This window comes from Martes martes (assembly GCF_963455335.1).
Source record: "Martes martes genome assembly, chromosome: 5".
Taxonomy (NCBI): domain Eukaryota; kingdom Metazoa; phylum Chordata; class Mammalia; order Carnivora; family Mustelidae; genus Martes; species Martes martes.
The window spans coordinates 135,748,354-135,768,670 of NC_137892.1; the positions used below are offsets into that span (position 1 = coordinate 135,748,354).

The following is a 20,317-nucleotide window of genomic DNA, read 5'->3' on the forward strand; positions in this document are numbered from 1 at the left end:
AAATAACCTCAGGCATGCCTGACACCAAAGAAGGAAGTTAAAAAATGATCTTAGAGGCTGTTGGAACTTACAGGAGCACTGGTGTTCCGTGGGCACATAGTTAGAGAACTGGTGTTCTGACCACATCAGAAGAGTTGCTCTCCATGAACGCAGTGCAACCCCACATGCTGCAGTTTCCCCCCAAGCAGTATCTTCTTCTTAGACCACCACTGCTGAGCTTCTAATTACCTTTTAAGACCCTGTTTCAGATGTCACCTCTTGGTGGCTTTTCGTGGTACTCTCAGACTCATTCGGTGGCACGGTAAAGGTGCCCCAGCTTGTGATAGGTCCCTGTAGTCTAGCACGTGGTGTCTTGGTTACCCCCGTTCATCTGTCTCCCCACCATTCTGCCACCTTTCTAGGCCACAGGCTACACTGCGTCTGCCTCTTTGTTCCCAACATTTCACATGTTGCGTTGTGTCAAGGAGGTATTTTAAAAGGGGCTTTTTGGGGGCACCTGGGTGGCTCAGTCATTAAGCGTCTGCCTTCGGCTCAGGTCATGATCCCAGGGTCCTGGGATCGAGCCCCACATTGGGCTCCCTGCTCAGCGTGAAGCCCCCCTCGCCCTCTCCCACTCCTCTGCTTGTGTTCCTGCTCTCTCTCTGTCAAGTAAATAAATATTTAAAAAAAAAAGGGGGGGGGCTTTTTGAAGTTAAGATGCTTCCCTTGCGTGTCTTGTGACGTTAACTCAAGGGCACTAAATAGCGATGCTGTATAGAGAAACAGACTCTGTGGGCCGGCATACTTGAAGCGGCAAGGTAGAGTGGAAATGTTAGTATCTGCTTTTCAGAGCAAGGGGAGAGAGATCACACTGGCGAGGGCAGGAAGGGCTTTCCAGAGGCTTGACCTGGACCTGGAATTGGCTAGTAAACTGACCCTGGCCCAGATTTGGGAAGAAGTCATCATTGCTTGGTCTTAAAGAAACAAAATGAAAGCTCTGTTCACTGTTTTCTTCCTTCAAGGTCATGATGTGTTACATTACACATTACAACAGAAGTGAATTTGTTTCATTTTTCTTCAGTCATTTTTCACTCTGAATATTTATCAGTTTTGAAAAAATGGACTTTTTTTAATGATAAGAAAACAGCTATTTAAAATTAGCTTTGAAAATTTCAGAATAAGTGATTATAGGTTTGATATTTCTAAAATAGTTGTTCATAGTAATATGTGCTTAATGAAAGTTAATCGTCTCCATCCTGTAGATCAGTTTCGACCTGGTGTAAGATACCATTTTTTTCTGTATGGGTGCAGAAATCAAGGATATCAGTTACTACGTTCTATAATTGGATATATAGAAGAACTGGGTAAGTTAAATGGGTAAGTTTTCTTAGAGTCCAAGGTAACATGAGAAATTAGAAATAAATAGCGATTGCAAGATTGAATTCTAAAAACGAATTGAGATGTTTAAGGAAGGAAGAATAATTTGTATGATAAATTGAAAATTGTGATTACTTAATCTTCATTTCGTTAATGTTTATATTTCACAGTTTTACTGTTGTCATTGAGAAATGAAATCTCAGTTTTGATGTCAGAGAGACTTAATTTGCACTTAAACACATTTAATAAAACCATTAACTTCAAGACTGTGTACAGAGGGGGAACACAGTTCTGTTTGCATAGCTGCTCCCGGATTTTGCCGAGGGAGCCCCCTCTCCCTCCGCTGCCAGGTGTGTGCGTTGTGAGAAACCCCCTTGTGTCTCCAGTCAGTAGTGCACGAGCTTCACGGGAGCAGTGCTTGTGCTAGTATCTCTGAAAGTGGGACTTCGTAGAGAATAAAGTTCTAATTTCAGATTCAGTTATTCTTGAGGATAGAAATCTCATCACATGTTGCGGTCTTCCTCTGTGTCCGTCAACTCTCCTCTAGCCGCGGACGTTTTTGTCTTCACAGCCCCGATTGTTGCGCCAAATTTCACTGTTGAGGATACATCTGCAGATTCGATACTAGTAAAATGGGAAGATATTCCCGTGGAAGAGCTCAGAGGCTTTTTAAGAGGATATTTATTTTACTTCGAAAAAGGAGAGAGAGACACTTCTAAAATAAGGGGTTTGGAATCCGGTAAGTCACTTAACTACAGCGGGAATATTTCCTAGAAGTTCTCTTTAACCACAAAAAATAAAAAAAAAAAATTAAAAACCAAGGAAAGAGAAAGAAGTGCTGCTGAGTAATACTGGTTTCCAAAACTGACAAAGAGATAAAGGAAAATGGATGAATATGAGAATTTCAGGATTTTAGTATGTGATAAATGACGTGTACTACTTTTCATTTATTCTGCGGACTTTGATTATAAGCCCTGTAGGACAGAGATCATCTCTTAGCAATCTTGTATCATGCATAGCAAACATAGCATCTTACCTAGGTTATTTAAAATTTTTTTAAAAGTCTTTCTGTAATTCTAATAATGGAGGAGAAAAGTTCAGGAACCCAGAGAAGGGCTCCGGAGCCTCTGCTGTTACCTGACAGAGCGCCGTCCGCACAGTTAGTCGTGGCCTTGGTGAGCTGGCAAGCTTAATTGACTTGACTGGGGACGAGAGCATCCATTAGATCTTTAAAGGTACAGTCAGTCCTTGACAGTTGGTAAGCGGATGTCCAGAGACCATAGAGAATTTTCAAATTTACAAATACAGAAATGTTTATGCAGACTTCTGGCTTCTCCCTAAATTATATTTCTGTTGGGAGTCAGATGTTTCCTCTTCATAGCCACATAACACAAGGCTATCATCTTTTCAGTTTGAGAGCTCTCATTTCCCTTAATGACCTCTCCTCAGAAGAAAACCACTTTAATTATTTAATGCCCATCTGACAAGTCGAGAACAGCCATGCTGCATGGCAGTGCTCCCCAGGCATCAGCTAAGGCACTTCCCAGAACAGCTGTGCTAGCTGTGCACCGACCCCTCACCACTAAGGTCTGTGTTTCCAGAACCTTCACAGTTGCCTGTGAATAAGAAAAACCCCACATACAAAGTTCTACAAATACCTAGAGTCTGGTGAAATTTTTCTCAAATGTTCAGAAATTTTACGCTGTACCCATTAAAATTCTAGCACCTAAACTTCCATTTAGACATGGAGGATTGGTCACTGAAGTTGAAGAGGAAAAGAAAAGCATAAAGCCAAAAAAACAGAGACAGGCAAGAGTACACCAAATTTGGACATTTTTGGGTTGATGGGAGTAGGACAGATCACCTGGAGGATGGAGGATGGTGAAATCCGGGTGGACGTTCAGGCTTTGGCAAGAAATAATTTGACTCATCCTATGGGTCGGGATTGGAGGCAGGTGGTTAGGATGGATAGGAGCTGAACAGTGAGGGCTGACTGAAAGTCTATAAGGAGCAGTGAGAACCCCCAAAGTTGTACACCGACTTCATTCAGCTAACGTGAGTGCCTGTTCCCCTGCCCGAAGATGAGGGCTTTATTCTTTGGAGAAACAGCCAGAGAACCTCCAGAGAGAGGGACACCCTAATGAACAGTGTGACCTTTCCTGTTCCTCCTTCCCCTAATAGGAAGCTAATGGACATCTTCAGCTAGGCCTATTTCCCTGGATGAGATGAGAGGATCTTTCTTTGGAAAAAGGAAACGGTTCCAGGGGCAAGACACAAAAGGTGCTGGTATTGGGGGGCTGTCCCAGTGAAAGGCCAGAAATTGACCTGGTCATTCCCACACCAGTGATAAGTGAAGCCCACCAACCAGTAAGCCCCACCCATTCACAGTGACCTTCTAGGGACTCGCTCTAACTGTGACTAGCAGCCAGGGATAACCAGATGGTTGAGAAAGATTCTAAGATGGGGACAGAAACCAGAAGAAATTAGAGAAAATAGATTCAGAGTAGGGAAACAGAATTTGAAAACTGTCCACGCATAGTTGAGATACCTTCCCTGTATTTATTGAAAGGACCTGGTGTTATTAAAAAAGAATGGTCAGAAGATAGGTAAGAACTCATCAAAATTACAAATGTAATCAAAGAAAATTTTAAAGAATTTAGTAGCGAAATTACATGGGATATAGAGAAATTCTTCCCCAAGTTAGACGAATGCAGAGGAGAAAACTGGGAGTAAAACGATGAGGAAGTTGGAGCACGCGAAGACCTGTGCTGTCATGCTTTATAGGACTTCTGCCGGGTTGGGGGGGGGGTGCCGCGGAGGTGGGCGTAATAGAAGGAGATGACCAAAGAGCACAAGAACATTTCCCAGATAAAAGCACTCAGTAAGTACACAGTAAGATAAGTAGAAAAAAAAATCTACAACAAAAAAGAAATCTACACCAGGGTAGGTTGTCATGAATTTCCCAAGCACCTGATACAAGTCCTAGAAACAGAAAAGACTCGCTCAGGTGCGAGGCCTCAGGAATGATAGTGGCCTCGGATTTCTCAGCAGCACAGCAGATGCTGGAAGATAGCACAGCTGGGTCTCCAAGATACTGAGCGCAAATTTTTTCCAACCTTGAAGTCTGTCCTCTGTCAAGGACAGCCAGTGTGAGAGCAGAGGGAAGGCATCTTCAGACCTGTAGAGCTGCAAATACTTCCTTCCCCATGTCCCCTTCTCAGGCAGTGGTTCTAGAATAGTGGGCCAGCCTGAGGAAGCAAGGACCACTAGGTGGTCCAGGAGGGCGGGAGCTGGGAAAGCCTGGGTCTGGAGCAGATACACTGGGAAGGGGGCCCTGGGTTGGGGGGATGTGGGAGGGGGTCGTAGGCAGGGGTGGGGCAGCCAGTCATGGTGGCTCTGGGATTTTTTTGGATTGGGCCATGTGGAAAATCACATTGAATATTCACAGGAGGGTGTGGGAGGAATTAGGAATTGGTACATTAAGCAAATGAGGAAAAAACACTAAAACAACAGAAAAGTAAGAGAAACGTGAGCAGACCAAGCAGTTTGTCTAGCAGGAATCCATACTTACACGATCACAGTAAAGTAAATGGTGAATTTCCCAAACATTGTGGTGTGTGTGAATGATGTGGGATGGGAGGGAGACAGAGTGCTGAGAACACCCAAGCTTCACCTTCTTTGTAGGACGTGCGTACATAATGTCCAGAAGTCTTAAAGTGCTGCCAGCGTGATTTTATTTCAAAATACAGAAGTAAATATCCAAAGAAACAGGTGATGTGGTTTGGCAGGGTGTGAGCAGGTGTGAGCAGGGAACTGCTGCGTTTTGTTGTTACTATTTAGTACTGTTCAGTTTTTCAAACTACAGTCATCCATTACTTTGATTAAAACTTTAAAACAGTAGTTTAAGCAATTCTTCATTCTTCTTTTGAAATGATCCTGTGAATATTCAAGGCTCCCTGGCTAGTGGCTTACATGAGAACTCAGAGCTCTGCCTCTTCCCTGGCAGTCTGGAGCGAGCACGGTAACGAGGTGCGCTCATCTCCCTTGGGGCTCTGGCGCCACTCAGTGGGGTGGCCCCAGGCACAGGGACCCCACCCCAGCAGGTGGAGGTACGCTTTCCTGCCCTGAGGAAGAGAAGGGACTTCTATTGATGACCTGCCATATGCCAGGATTATTCTAGAGAATGTAAGACAACTTCTCACAGCCCCAGGAGGTAGGTCGTGATCGTTGTTTCATGGGTTAGAGAAACTCAAGTTCGGGGTAATTTCAGTACTAGGTCTGGACCACATGGCTGCTAACAGCAGAGGGAGAACTTGAACTTGGGTCTGGCTGACTCCACAGGCCCTGACCTCAAGGGCAGCTGGCAACCACTCACTTGAGACAGAGAGGTGTGGGTAGAACAGGTATGAATAGCTAGATGTTTAAAAATGGTGTAGAGATCAGTAATAATAATCTTCCCATTGAAAATAGGTCGGTCTGACATAAAGATTAAGAACATTACTGACCTGTCCCAGAAGACACTGAGAATTGCTGATCTTCAGGGTAAAACAAGTTACCATCTGGTCCTGCGAGCCTACACAGATGGAGGCATGGGCCCAGAGAAGAGCATGTTTGTGGTGACAAAGGAAAACTGTAAGTTAATTTTTGCTGTTGAGGTGCTTCCTGTACCTAAATGCGTAAGTTTTTAGCAAGTTTTGTTCATATAGGAACCCCTTTTTTAAAAATTGCATGTATCGTTGCTTGTTATCGTGGGTAGCCAGCAGTGTTCAAAGGCCACGGGATGACTTCGTATTTGTTCTTGTCAGTTATTTGAAGCTCTTTCCTAAGAGTACTTAATATATTAATGTATGAAGGATACATCTTAAGTCTGGAGTTCTAAATTCATGTTGAATCTATATAAAGCTGACCCACTTTAACATACTTTTTAAAGATTGTGTTTATTTGAGAGAGTGCGCATGTGTGTGCAAGTAGGGGGAGGGGCAGGGGGAGAGGGAGAGGAAGACTCTCAAGCAGCTTCCCCGCTGAGCTGGGAGCCTCACGCAGGGCTTGATCTCACAACCCTGAGATGATAACTTGAGTTGAAATCAAGAATTGGACCCTCAACTGACTGACCCACCCAGGTGTCCCCCACTTTAACACCTTTTTGTCCTACTCTAAATGTGATTTTTAACATACCCAGGGAAGAGCAAAAGAAATACCCTTTAAAAAACTGTAAACCCCAGCATTCACCAGTTTGAGAATGGAGAGTAGGGATGATGGTCCTGACTGTCTGCAGCGAAGAGCTTGAGTTGGATGGCAGCATCTTCTCTAGCCCGGAGTTGGAGTACACACACTCTTCAATAAAGTACCATGAGGACATGGTTCTCAGCCGGGGGCCATTTTGCCTCCTGGGGGATACTTGGCGGCATCTGGTGATAGGATTGGATCTCAGAGCTGTGGGGTGCTACTGGGATCTAGCGGGTAGAAGCCCAGGGGTGCTGCTAAGCTCCCTGTAGTGTGCACAGTAGCCCCACAGGGAAGAAGGATCCAGCCTCATGTGTCAGCAGCACTCAGCCCTGTTCTAAAGAATTTACATATTAGTGTAAAAATTACTAAAAATGCTTGAAGATCGTGTTTTAATAGTTTCTCAGTGTCCCTGGAGCAGGTAGGATTTTTTTTTTCTTTGTCAACTTAAGTATCTTCTAATATGAATTTCTTCTATACATCCTGCTTAAAGTGGTGATTTGAATATATCCAATATTCTCTTTTCAGCTGTGGGGTTAATTATTGCCATTCTCATCCCAGTGGCCGTGGCTGTCATCGTGGGAGTGGTCACGAGTATCCTTTGCTATCGGAAACGAGAATGGTAATGGTGCCTGCATTTCTGCTTGCTGTTGTTTCTGAAGAGCATGATAATTCAGTTCATGTGTTAAGAAATAAGTACTTGGTTGAAACTGGTTGGTAAAAAATGTTGGTTTAGTCTGAATTAATACTGGATTTAATATTAAGCAAGAATTACTGAAAGGTTTTTAAAGTAATAAAAGGTAAATTTCCTCTTAACTCTATTTACTAATGATTTAAAGTAATAGATGCACTAAAAGCACGTATAGGTGTAGATATGGCAATAGCCGTATGCGGGTTAATGATTAGATCACACTTGTCCTGGTGACTTATTTAGAAAATACTGTCATTTACTCATATATTTGGCAAATACGAATGCCTCCTCCCATATGAAGAGTGGTAACCGTGGGGAACTAAATAAGCGTGATCCTTCCAGACTTAGAGCACAGTGGGGAAGGGGAGACCTCAAACCCATAATCATCCAGTAAACACATGCTTATAAAGTACATGTGTACTGGGAAGGTCACAGGGCACCACGAGGAGAATAACGGGGGAGCCATGTCACTAGATGTGGCCAGCCATGACTTCCAAGGGAGTTCGATCTGAGCAGCATCCCACAGGGTAAGGAGAAGAGAAAGAGTGTGCCGGGAGGAGAGACTAGTCCTGTGAGGGCCCAGAAACCGGGAAGAGCTTGGTCATCAGGAGGCAGTGAGAAGAACTGGGTGTCTGAGTGAAGCTAGAGAGGCAGGAGGGGAGGGGAGAGGAGGTGAGGAGGTGAGCGGGGACTCAGGGTCAGCTGGCAGGAGGCGTCCTGGGCTGGGCTTGGGGCAGATGGCTGTGTTCACGCATAGACGGCCCTCACTGGTATTAAAAATGCCATCCTTTATGATAAAGAAGGGAATGTGTTCTAGTAATCCTGGCTTACAAGTTAACATAGTAATAGTTTAGAGCTGTATAGAATACTGTGTTGTGGTGACCATATTCTCATTACCAAAAATCACATTTTAAAAACGATTTGAATACAAAAGATAAAATGAGAGTTTAGAAGCTAGGGTATTTTAGATTCACAAAGTTCTGTTTTGTTTTTTCTGCGGGAATGTCAAATAACCAAACTTTTTAACAGATACACATATGACAGCTCCGAGCCAATCTCCTTTTTGTTTGCATTTCATTTTTGGTCATGATTAGTAGCCTTTTCCCCCCAGAGTGCAGACCTTGTTAGGAGCCGTGGGGAACTTCCTTGTGCAGATACGCCCCCCAACGACCAGACGGTGCGTGATCCCACTCGCACTGTGGACATTGAGTCAGACGAGCGGTGCCTGTGTTGTGCTTTTGACCTGAGAGCACAGTCACCATTTGAATCCTTTGCTTTTCCACTTCCATAAGATCCGTAAGATATTGTAGTTCTAGAAACAGAAGTACTGCTTGTAGTTTTCAGACAGGAGCCTCTGAGCGCTCTGCATGGAGAGCTTCGTGAATGAGCGCATCTTTGATGCGGCTTCGCTGTCTCAGATGTTCGCTGAAGTGTCCTGTGAAATGTCAAAATAAGCCCAGGGGTTTGCTAACTTACTTGTGGTCTGATAATCCTAATTGTTAAATGTACTTAATCATCTTTATTTAAAGGATCAAAGAAACCTTCTACCCTGATATTCCAAATCCAGAGAATTGTAAAGCTCTGCAGTTTCAGAAGAGTGTCTGTGAGGTAATCCTCTTTTCTTACATTTATTTGTCAGTACGGGCTGCTTTTTTTAGTCTTTTGTGAGACGTTCGTAACATGCAGATTTGCACCCAGCAGAAAATGTGTTGAACAGAGGGCGTCTTGGACATCTGCTGAACTTCTGCGCTGATGCATGTTAATGTGTGTTTTTGCCACTGCTATGAATAGCCGGGAACATAGTGATATGTAAAACAGTACCTTTGTTCTCTTATGCAGTACAGAACAGCAGAGACACATTTCCCTAAGTAGCCCTGAGGAACATACCTGAGATAATGCCCCTTTCTGTAGGAAGGGCACTGCAGCAGCTTCTCGTGCCCCTCTTATTCATTGCTTTATCATTTATTTCTAGGGAAACAGTGCTCTCAAAACATTGGAAATGAATCCTTGTACCCCAAATAATGTTGAGGTTCTGGAAACTCGATCAATGGTTCCGAAAGTAGAAGACACGGAAATAATCTCTCCGGTAGCCGAGCGGCGGGAGGAGAGCTGTGATGGAGACGCCGAGAACCACGTGGTCGTGTCCTACTGCCCCCCTGTCATTGAGGAGGAAACGGCGCAGCCGGGCACAGAGGAGGCCGGAGGGACCTCTCAGGTCGTGTACATCGATATCCAGTCTATGTACCAGCCTCAGGCGAAACCAGAGGAAGAACAAGACAGCGACCCCGTCGGGGGCGCCGGCTATAAGCCCCAGATGCACCTGCCGGTCCCTGCTACTGGGGAAGACCTTGGCGCGGAGGAGGACTTAGATAAAACTGCCGGTTACAGACCTCAGGCAAATGTCAATACTTGGAACTTAGTGTCTCCAGACTCTCCCAGGTCCACAGACAGCACCAGTGAAATGGTCTCTTTCGGAAGCCCCTGCTCCATTAACTCCCGGCAGTTTTTGATCCCTCCTAAAGACGAAGACTCCCCGAAATCGAATGGGGGAGGGTGGTCCTTCACAAACTTTTTTCAGAACAAACCCAACGACTAACAGCGTCACGGCGTCACTTCAGTCTGCCATCTCAGTAAGCTCTCCGTTCCGGCGCTCCCGGGCCAGCACTGGGCATCTTGGAGGGATCCTGTGAAGTACTGTTGGCGAGGGGGACCTTCCTGCACGCAAGTCACACTCCCAAGTGTCCCTGTGCTTTCAGTGTAGTCTCACAGCCCAAGTAGAGTCACTCAGAGACTCGGTCCATGCAGCTCAAGTCTGGGAGCGATCCGTGATCGGAGCCAGAGAGTTCCCACGTGCTCTCCCTTCAGGAAGCACTTCCCGGCGGATACCATCCGGTCCGTACTCGCAAAACGAGTCCCCCAGCCCCGTGTTCTGTTCTGCTAGTGGTTTTCTCATACGGATACTATGGAATTGCAAGCTGATTCACAGGCACGGGAGAAAGACGTCAAAGTACCAGATGATGCTTATTTGCCTGACACTTGCTCCATTCTAGATGAAAACCAAGCACAGATTTCAGAACTTTCAACATGAGTCTCCTCTGTCCACAGCATTTACAAAAAATTAATATAATTTCTGATGTAGTGATCGCTATGTAATGTTTTGTTTGATACAAATTATGCTGATTTCTGTGCCTACTGTATAATGGTTTTCAGACAGTTTTCTCAGGGGTACAAACTTTGAAAATGAGCATGACACTGACCAGCCCAAATTACAATCATGTTGCCTTTGCTTTGGGAGGTTTTGCAAATCTTTTCCTTACCCTGTAGCTTGCATGTGAACTTCTTTTATTGCATTTGGTTGCGCTGACATTTAAGACCGAAATTTCTAAGCCTGGACACCTGAGGTTTTTTTAAAATCTGGTTTTCTTATGACACAGTGTCCGTGTTACAGGAGCAAATCCAACATTACTGAGAAACATAGAATTGCAGTGATTGTTTGAGGGGACGCCTGCGCAGACGCTCGCTGCATTAGCTAGCTGTCTGTAGGGTTCCGACAAGCTTCAGCGCCTCCCCAGGACACCGGGCAGTGGTGACCTTTGACACCTCATAGCGAAGGTTCCTTCTGATCAGGCATTTTGGCAGTTTCGCTTTTGAAATGATCATCAGTCTAGACCGTTTAAACCCAGTCTTCAAATTTTTAAATCTAAAACTTAGAAGGTGATGCCTCCTCCAGGAACAGTTCCTCAGGGGCTATGGCGTACGGTCTGTGGCCAGGTCCGTTTGAATCAGCGGGTGTACCCGTGTCAGCTTTGTGAGCTGTCTGTGACCATGTGTCTTCGCAGCCGCCTCTGCCTGTCCTTGCTTTTCCTAAGTGATGTCTAGAATGAACGTGGTTTTTGGAAAAGCAGAATGAAAAAATAAAAGTGTATCTTACACATTTTCCCTACCCCCATGGATATTTTATCTTTTGGTAGTTAAGGCAAAGTACCAGAAAATTTGAAATACCTGAATACATCAAGATGTGCTTGTTTTGTTTTGTTTCTTTTTTTAATCCTCTGAGGTTCTGTGATGATAATGGATTGGTTATCCTTTTGTTCTAGGTCCTCATGTTTCTTTATAAAAACCACGTCATGGAAAAAAGCCACAAGGCGACAAGGGCCAAAATCCATTTGGGTACTCTCTGAATCCTGATTTTAATTGCTAGAATTCACCTAAATTCTTGAGCTTCATGATATATGGACACGTGGAATGAAATAGAAACTGAACTATGTTCACATTTGGTAGACGGTAAAACCATGTAATGGCTCCTAGAGATTTTCAGCAGTGAAAAACATCTCAAACCAGATCCGTCCCTGACAGTTTGCTGCTCTCCTTTTTCCTCTCGGGCTTCTGTCCTCAGCCTGCACCCCAGGTGCTCAGACCTGGGGTTCCCTGCATTCCTGCTGAAGCTTGTCATTTCTGTCGTCTCCTGCCCCAGGCTTCTGCCTCATTCGCCCTTGAAACCAGTGGATCCCGTACTTCATCTCTTGAGGATAAGTGTTGGCTAAAGTAGAAGTTGGTGGGTCTGAGCTACACTAAACCGAGAATGGGAAGGGTCTAGAAGAAAGTATTGGACCTCTGTCATCAGTATATACTGCATTGCAGCCGTGGCCCTCTGGTTCCGGTGCCCTTTCTAACCTATAGAATGACTCACTTGTTCGGCTTAACAGTGAATATCACTGGGCTCTTGAGTCCTTTCTCTCTAAGACTCAGTGTATCTCCTGCATGAGAAAGGGTCAGAGTGCTGCTCAACCTCTCCCCTGCCCCTGGAGTTCGTACACAGTGATCCTCACTTGGTGAATGGGAAGCACAACAACACTGTTAGTCTGGGCAAGCGCCTTATAACTTGCCATATACCTAGAAATACGTGGTTTAGGGCTGAGGCCAAAACAGGTTGCTTGTCCTTCCCCACTGAATTGAAGACAGCTAGACCCACTGTGCAAATCTGAAGTCATTACCTCCCTCCCCACCCGCCTTTCCCCACCCTACCTGGGCATGTGGGGGCGGCCTCAACACAGGGAGACAAGACACTGCCCTTTGTCACATACCCAGTTGGTGGTGGTACTGGAGACCCTGGGTAAATGTGCACTGTTTGTCAACGCCAGGACCGTGCTTGGGTGTGAAAAGCAGTCATAGTTGGTCATGCTCTGTCCAGTCATTTTAGCTCCTCTGCCTGGAGGAGGGGAAACTAAAGGCTAGTTGGAAGGGGAGGTTAGATGTGCTCCCTTCAGCTCTTCCTGACTGGCAGAGTAATGGGGAGATCCCCCTTTCCTCAACTAAAGCCTAGTCATTGGTTAGGAAACTCTTAAGTATCTGAACTCATCTATGCCTCACCATGTCTGTTGAATTGTAGTCCGTCTCAGGACACGTTTTCCTGTCTCGGATAAGCCAGTTCATTTACAAACCGGTTTCAGATCACGCTTCCCTTGTGGGAAATGGAGATTCTGGTGGTGATTATGACTTCACTTCTTGTGAGCGGCCCTCCTAGACAAACAGTACTATAAAAAATACTCTTAGAAGACTTAGCTAGAATTCTGACATTAGGTAGAGCTTGTGCGTTTTGTGTGCATGGATTAGTACCCATATACAGTTGAAGTCATCCGTGTGTTGAATGACAGAAGCCTGGATTTGAGATTGTGGCCCCGGGTATCTGGATAGTTGTGTGTTTACGTGCTTTGGTGACAGAGGTGCTGTGTTCTGACAGCTTAGACTCTGAAGCAGCCATTCACGGAAAAGGTTAAGGGCGAAAGGATCAGCCCTGTTTTCCATACCAGCATTACTTCATGGCTCATGGATCTGAAGGACTGCTTTTAGAACGTCTGGTACTATTGCACTCAGAAAACGTGGTCAAAGTCACATTGTTAAAACTTGAGGCAACTTGTATTCTTGTGGGAAATCATTAGTCCTGTAATTTCTTAATTGTCTTCATACAGTCCATGTATAAAGAACATGGCAGCCCTCTGTATTTGAATAATCAGATGTAGGTTAATGAAGGAGACTAGGGAATATTTTCTTTTGAAAGGAATTTGAAATCAGTTTTATAGTATTTTTAAAATTAAAGTACTCCCCAACATACCAAAATGCAGATGTTATCTCAGATTTTTTGACTGCTCAGGCACATAATCTGATAAGGCTCTTTTTTTCTGTTTAAAGTAATTATTATTTTCTGTTTTCAACCATTTAAAATTTGCATACCTTTTATAAAATGCCCTTTTTTTCTTGAAAGTCTAATATTAGGCATCCCAGAAGTCAAATGTGAGGTCAGTAGCTAATTCCAAAGACAGCTAGGTACATGGTGGAAATTCAGTGAGTGAGTGTTTATTGACTGAGTCCCATTCCAGAATGTGCAGTTTTCATAAGGGGCACTTTATACCAGCAGCTAGCTTGTGTAGAGCCGAGACTATTGACTGAAAAGATTCGAATCTACTCAAGAAGTAGCTCCAGTTTGGGTGAGAACTTGGGAGAGACTCAGGCAAAAGCGTCACTAGATTTCTTACTCCTCCCTCATCGTGAGGATCCATAGCGACGTTTTATTTAATGTGTACAAAACTTGGGATGTGTCTGTACCAACCAGCATTGTTCTAGCAAACCAACAAGACATTGATGTGTGAGCTTAACTATAAGGACTCATGCATTCGTTTGATAAACCATTTCTTCAAAGCATTTATTTTAAACTGGAATTTCCTGCTGAAACAAAATCACAAGGTACCAACGCCCATCCTACCTTTCAGATCCAGAAGAAAATTTTTCGTAGAAGAAAATGATTTTCTAAACTTACTGGAAATGCATCCTTTAGACAAGACCTTAGAGTATCATTGGAAATCACTGGGTTTAAATTTGGTCTCTTTAGGTCTTTGTGGATTATGTACCAAGGCTATTAATATTGAAACCTCTTTCCGACAGGGTGGTGAGATTTTTCTTTCTTTTCAGTTTGTGCCTCTGTCTTAACTATTACATGGTCACATTCATGCCAGTTATAATAAGAATGAGCTATTTTTAGTGCCTGTATGGAGGATTAAGAACATTCAGTTAACTGATAGTGCAGGCTTTATTGTGTGTGGTAAAATTCCACAGGCTGTGATTTGATCTAAATATATTCAAATTCTCAAACTTATGATACTGAGTTAGGACAGGTTTCTGTTATTCTTAACCATGATTAGTGCTTGTTTCTCCCTGTATTAAGAATGTTAATATTTTGGATTGTTAAGTGTCCCAAGTTACAGACAGAATTTACCTATGGAAGATAAATTTTAACTGTGCAACATTTTTATGAAAAAAGTAGTGTTTTAAGAGGGAAGCCTTCTGCATGTCTTCATTACAAGTGCCTAGCTGAACTATAGAAACATTCAAAATCTCTCAAATAAGTAAGCTATCACTGATTAAATATTAACCAAATACAAAACAGTAATATATTACTTTTTGATTGCTATAACTGACTACCTTAAAAACTCAGAGATGTGATGGGGTAAATGAATATTTCACTGATAAGCAAATTAAGTTGTATTACACTTACTATATTTCCTTAAGATTTCCTTTGTAATAACTAATCAAAACTTCAAAAACCCAAACAACAACAGACCTTATGTTGCCCGTAAGCCAAAAATCCTTCATATACTTGGTTGAATGGCTTATTTAAATGTTTAGAATTTCCTTACACATTGAAAATATACTTCCCTTCAGAATTATTCCATTTTAAAAGTAGGTAATTTCAATTTCTGAACTTACTGTTCTTCCTAAACATTCCATTTCAGAAAGATTTCTAGGTAGTAATACAATTTGCATTGAAACATGGACAAGTTGATTGTTATGACCAGTTGCCAAAATTCTGTAAACCTAACAAATTGATCATAGAAAACAATATTGTGTTATTGATTTGATAATGATTTGATAATGATTTTCATAAAAAAAAAGTTTCAAATACTTGGCCCCCAGTTGGATTCCAAAACTTTTTCTCATTATTTATGATACACCCTTCTATTTAATTTTTTCCTTCTGACATAATGTTTTGGAAAAAGGTGAATATGTTATGAATAGTTGAAGACCGAACACAGTAAGAAACCCCTATTCTGTTTGTTGTTGGGAAAGAGTAGGTATTCTATCCTACCCTGGCATTTGTGCTTTCCTATTACTTACTCAAAAAAGGAGCATGGCTTTTTCTTAAATACATTTCAATTTAAAATTGCTTGAAAAAGATTGGCCTGGATTGAAAGACATCCGAAATTTGAGATGGTACCACCTTACCAGTGTGTCCAAAGGTTGAAAATCATTGAAAGATACCCAACTATCCCAAAGGGACGTGTTGCCTTCTCTTCTCTCTCATTATTCGGCCCTAAGTCAGAGGTCGTCTTCACGTTTAGGAAATTGCCATTTTTTTACTCTCAAAATTGCATTATAGTGAATTACTGTTTACAAAATACACATACTGTGAACAGATAGAAGTTTTGTCTTTTATTAAGGTTGTCTGTAGAATGAGTGTCTTTTTAAAGGGGTTGTTACATGTTAAATATTTTCAGTTTTTTTTTTTTTAATAAATACTAGTAACTGTTTACTAACTTTTGTTTGGTCAGGTGTGTACAAATGTAGCTGAAAGATAGGGAGAAGCCGCACATCCAAAACTGGTCCCGTTTTCATTTCTTGAAATGTTACCACTAGACCTTTTTTTTTTTTTTTTAACCCAAATTATCTTCTGTGATGTTCTGTACCTAAAATCATGCTTATTCGTATAAGGAAACCTTTAAATACACAGGTAGAGGCATCAAACTATATATTGGTGTGATTCACAGAATTTGGAGTTTAACAGAATAAAAAAACTCCACTTGACAGAGATGACAACTGAAGTATTTTCCACCTTGTGAAAACTTGGGAGATTATGTTGGTGTTAGAAGGAAAAATTTGAATATTTTATATCCTCGTATAATTTCAGAATTTAGCTTCCATATCTTTTGGAAAACATGGTTATATCAAGAACATAGAATATAAGTAACCTATTACTAAGACACCTTAAACATAAAACTAGTATGCTTGGCTGTTAACTCTAAAGATGTTACTTATGTTTGTTTTTAAAATGCATGTATTTAACAATTTTATCATAGTATTGTCATGGAAAAATAAATATATTTTCTTACAACTTACACTGACGGATTTGGACATTGCTGTTTTGTTTTCTTCTTCTGTTTTAAACACTTAGGAAAAAGTTAATACTTTTATTAATTCCCATAAGAATTACACTGGTTTATGAAGCAGTCACACAGAACTCTAACTAAATTTTTAACATTTTAATATATTGGTATGCCCTTGACATAATCTTCCGTATGTTCCACTAAATCTATATTCCGTGTCCCAGGGAAGTTAGTATAAAAATAGTCAAAAAGTGGGAATCCAACATCATGAAACAAAAAATGAATACTGGTCCTAAAAGTATGGTTTTTAATTTTTTTTTTTTTTTTTTTTTTACTCTGAAGACAACCTAAACATTTCTGGAGATTCTGGGAGTATAGCAAAATCAGTTTAATTTCAAGGCACTGAACTTGGAAATACTGTCATTGGTTCAGCAAAACCTCAGTAATTTCAAAAAGTATGAAGTGATCTTAAGTAGCATATCATAAGGGGAGAAATGAAATCTTCAAGGCCTCTGTAGCCTGTGCTTTACCCAGGGTCACAACTAAAATATGAATGGGCTACAATTTAACGTGAAGAAACCATAGACCAATTTAGAATTAGTTGTAAAACACATGTTCGTATTTAAGTCCTAGAAGAGCACATACATAGGGTCTATACTTCGGGGAGATGTCCGTGCACAATTAGTTTACCAGATGGCGGATTCTTGAGCCAAAATATATGAGCATCATCCACCCCAGGAACTTTGAAAAGGTCAAAAAGAGTAATGGGATAAGTATTAGGGGAAAGAAAACTAGAGCTGTATGAATTTTTTCTTTAATGTGTAGTATTCAACATCACTAAAATGCTTAGAATCTCAAGTTCTTTACAAAAGAGCCGTGTAACAATTAGTAATAAAAATAAATTTAAAATTAAAAATTTAATTTAAAAATTAATTAAAAATAAATTTGATCCATTACCCTTCCCCTGGAGTGACTAACAGAAAAATGGAATTAAAAGTATTTATTCAGTGTCTGAGAACCAGCGAAGTTGATTTAACAAAGATGTCTTGAATTGATTTGGGATTGAATTGGACTGGATTTTATCCCAGAGTGATTAGTCTTGGATTAAAGAGACAAAAACTTTTGAGGATGATTTTGATAAAAACCTGGAAGTGAAATCATGTTAAATTGAGTACAAGTGGAGCATAGTGAGCTGCTCAGACATCTCGCAACTCCTGAAGGTGAGAGCGAGTCTGAGGGCCCAGCTCAGATGGAAATCTGCCCCCCACCTGCCCCGGCGCCCCAGCCAGCTTTCTCACCGCTGTGGAAACGTCTTCACCGTCTTCACCGCTGCTGACAGCTTTCCTGGGTTGGAGCCAGACCTTCTGCTTCCTGGCCCCGGAGGTGCTAGCACACACCCGCACTCACCTTATCCTGGGGCGGGTTCTGATCCCAGAGGCCAAGTTGCCCAGTTCCCAACAGCACACACCCTTCCCAAATGGGCCTGGCCTCACAGGAGACCCCATTCACCGCCCCAGGAAAGGAAAGGAGCCACCAAGGGGAACGGAAAATTGGACTCCAGGCCACGCTCCCAACAGGTAGATGTGGGATTGTCACCCGTGCCTCTGTCCCTCCAGAAACCTCACGAATGCCTCTGACTTTTTGCCTAGCACCTTAAAGGTGTAAATACCTTAAACTTGGTTTGGATGCCCCTGAGGTCACAGCTGAGGTCACAGCCCCCAGTTACCCAGAGGGGCGTTACATGGCAAGAGGCCTACCAAGACCTGCTACCCCCTGCTTAAATGCCGGACGCGACCTCTCTTCAGTTGGGTAATCTTTCTCCATCCTCACGTCTCAGGCTAAGTATGGCTGGCACACAGAAGTCTCTTCCCGTGTCTCAGCACCCCATCTCTCCGCGTACCCCATTTCTGTGCAGCCCCCACCCCTCCAAGCACTGAGCACAATTCTGATGCTTTCTTTGACACAGAAATGGAAGGACGTCTTGGCTGTTGCTGTATCCATAGAGCTCAGCATAGTGCCAACCACAGGACAAGGTCTTGGTACATATCTTGAAATAACTGGACCTTGAAAAGCCAATACATGGCTTAATGGGTCTCCTGGATAGAAGAACTACGTCATCGAACGGAGAGGTGATCTGCCTGGGGTCTGGTCTCCAGCCGTGGAAAGACAAGGGATCGCCCTGCACCGGCATGCCTCAGACAAGGAACGGAGGCCCCTGTGGTGGCAGGAGCAGCTCCTTCCCAGGTCGGCTCGGGTAGACCTCGCTCACCGGAGGCGCTCCAGTCTTTGTTGCCTGCCCTCACCCTTTGTTCTCCTTCACGGACACTTGCCTTCATCCTCCTGTCTCTCTGACAGCCGCAGATAAAGGACAAATAGGCTTTATGGAAGCGAGCACAGGTGACAGCCCTCCTCCTACCCACCGTCCGCCAACACCTGCACGTCCTCCCTGCTTCGAAATCTATGTCTTTCTCTCTGGTTAGGTTCTCTGTATCCCTTCCAAGGACCATCTGCATGACTAAGTCATCCATTTCCGCCGCCACCTCTCTTCCCCCCAGTTGCATATCTGCTTCTCCAGAAGACAAGCCCGGCCTCCCCTCTCAGACACTACCTCGGTGGGGTAGGGAAGTCCTGCTAAGTTCCACAGGCCCCCCAGTAGCCTCCTGCTCCACCCATATGTTAGATATGCTAACATATCTCTTCTCTACATCCCAAACTTTCTTCTCTCAGGTCGGGCAGCCCAAAGACTGGGCCTGAGGTGCCAGGCTCCTCCAAGCTTACAGCCTTAGGGTCAGGGAGAGGAGGGAGCCCTTCCTCCCAGCGCCTAGTGAGGCGTACTCTGGTGGGCGTGGCCTGGGTCACGTGTCCGTGGCGGAGGAGGCGCGGCCACGTGGCCCCACAGAGGTTCTGGCCACAGGCAAAACTACACATTCCGAGTCAGAGGAGGACCAGTCCCCCAAAGGAAGAGGGGTGATATTCTGAGTGAACAAAACAATATTCACTATAGGCTCGCTCAAGAAAAGCTAGAAAATAAAAGGAAAAAAAGCACACTGTTTTCTTATACATCTTTAGCTATTTTTAACACTTTTCCTTTTACCCTTTTAGACAATTTTTCTCTGTGAATGTGTCTAAATATTTACACATTTCCATTTGTATGTGTGCACATATATGAGGGTTATACTGTATATTCTGTTTTCAAACCTGATTCTTTTATTTAATGTACCTTGAAAATCTTTTCATGTCAACATAATATTTATATGGCATTGTTCTTTCCTGGATCTATAACACTCTGTGTATGGATAGGTTATTTAAATTCCCTATTCTTTATTCTGTATTGAATTCCTTCGTTTATTCATTTATAACACCGCTGATAGTTTTCATTAAACAGTGGATGACTTTGAAAGCCAGGCAAAGATGTTTGGCATTGATTTGGTTGGGACTAAAAACCCAGCACTCGAGCTTGGCACCAGGAGTCACTGGCATGCTCTATTCGAGCACTCCCTCGAGCACGCACCTTCTCTGTGCCATAAAACGTGGTCTTTTCCTACCAACTGACTAATGAAGACTCCAGCCTAAGGCAGAGTTCTGCTGCTCACATGCTACTTCCTCTGAGATGATGGGGTGGCCAGCAAGCTCAGAGTGGGGACCGCTCAGGGTTCACGCTGGGTGGTCACTGGAAAAGGCAGCTGCCTGGCTCAGGTTCCACTGGTCCTCAGGGCACCCACGCCAACCGCCGAACTCCATCCTGAGCCCTTAGGCATTGGTAAGGATCTTTGCACCCAAAGGAAACAGGACTTTCAGGAACTGTCATAGGGATTTTGAAATATTTTGATGCTCTCTGGGAATAGAAGTCCCTTTATCCTGGGAGTCTTTGACTCCTAGTGTGGGGACATAG

General features: G+C 43.2%; 1 protein-coding gene across 1 annotated transcript in view; it reads left to right on the forward strand.

The window, feature by feature from the left end:
* LIFR (LIF receptor subunit alpha) overlaps positions 1-11,292 on the forward strand; it is a 71,386-nt gene extending 60,094 nt beyond the window's left edge. Inside the window, exons 15-20 of the mRNA XM_080803918.1 lie at positions 1,242-1,343; positions 1,928-2,095; positions 5,827-5,988; positions 7,108-7,201; positions 8,800-8,878; positions 9,243-11,292. Of these exons, the coding sequence (XP_080660044.1) occupies positions 1,242-1,343; positions 1,928-2,095; positions 5,827-5,988; positions 7,108-7,201; positions 8,800-8,878; positions 9,243-9,866 (1,229 nt within the window). The 3' untranslated portion in view covers positions 9,867-11,292. The remainder of the gene's footprint in view (positions 1-1,241; positions 1,344-1,927; positions 2,096-5,826; positions 5,989-7,107; positions 7,202-8,799; positions 8,879-9,242) is intronic.
* Positions 11,293-20,317: the final 9,025 nt, after the last annotated feature.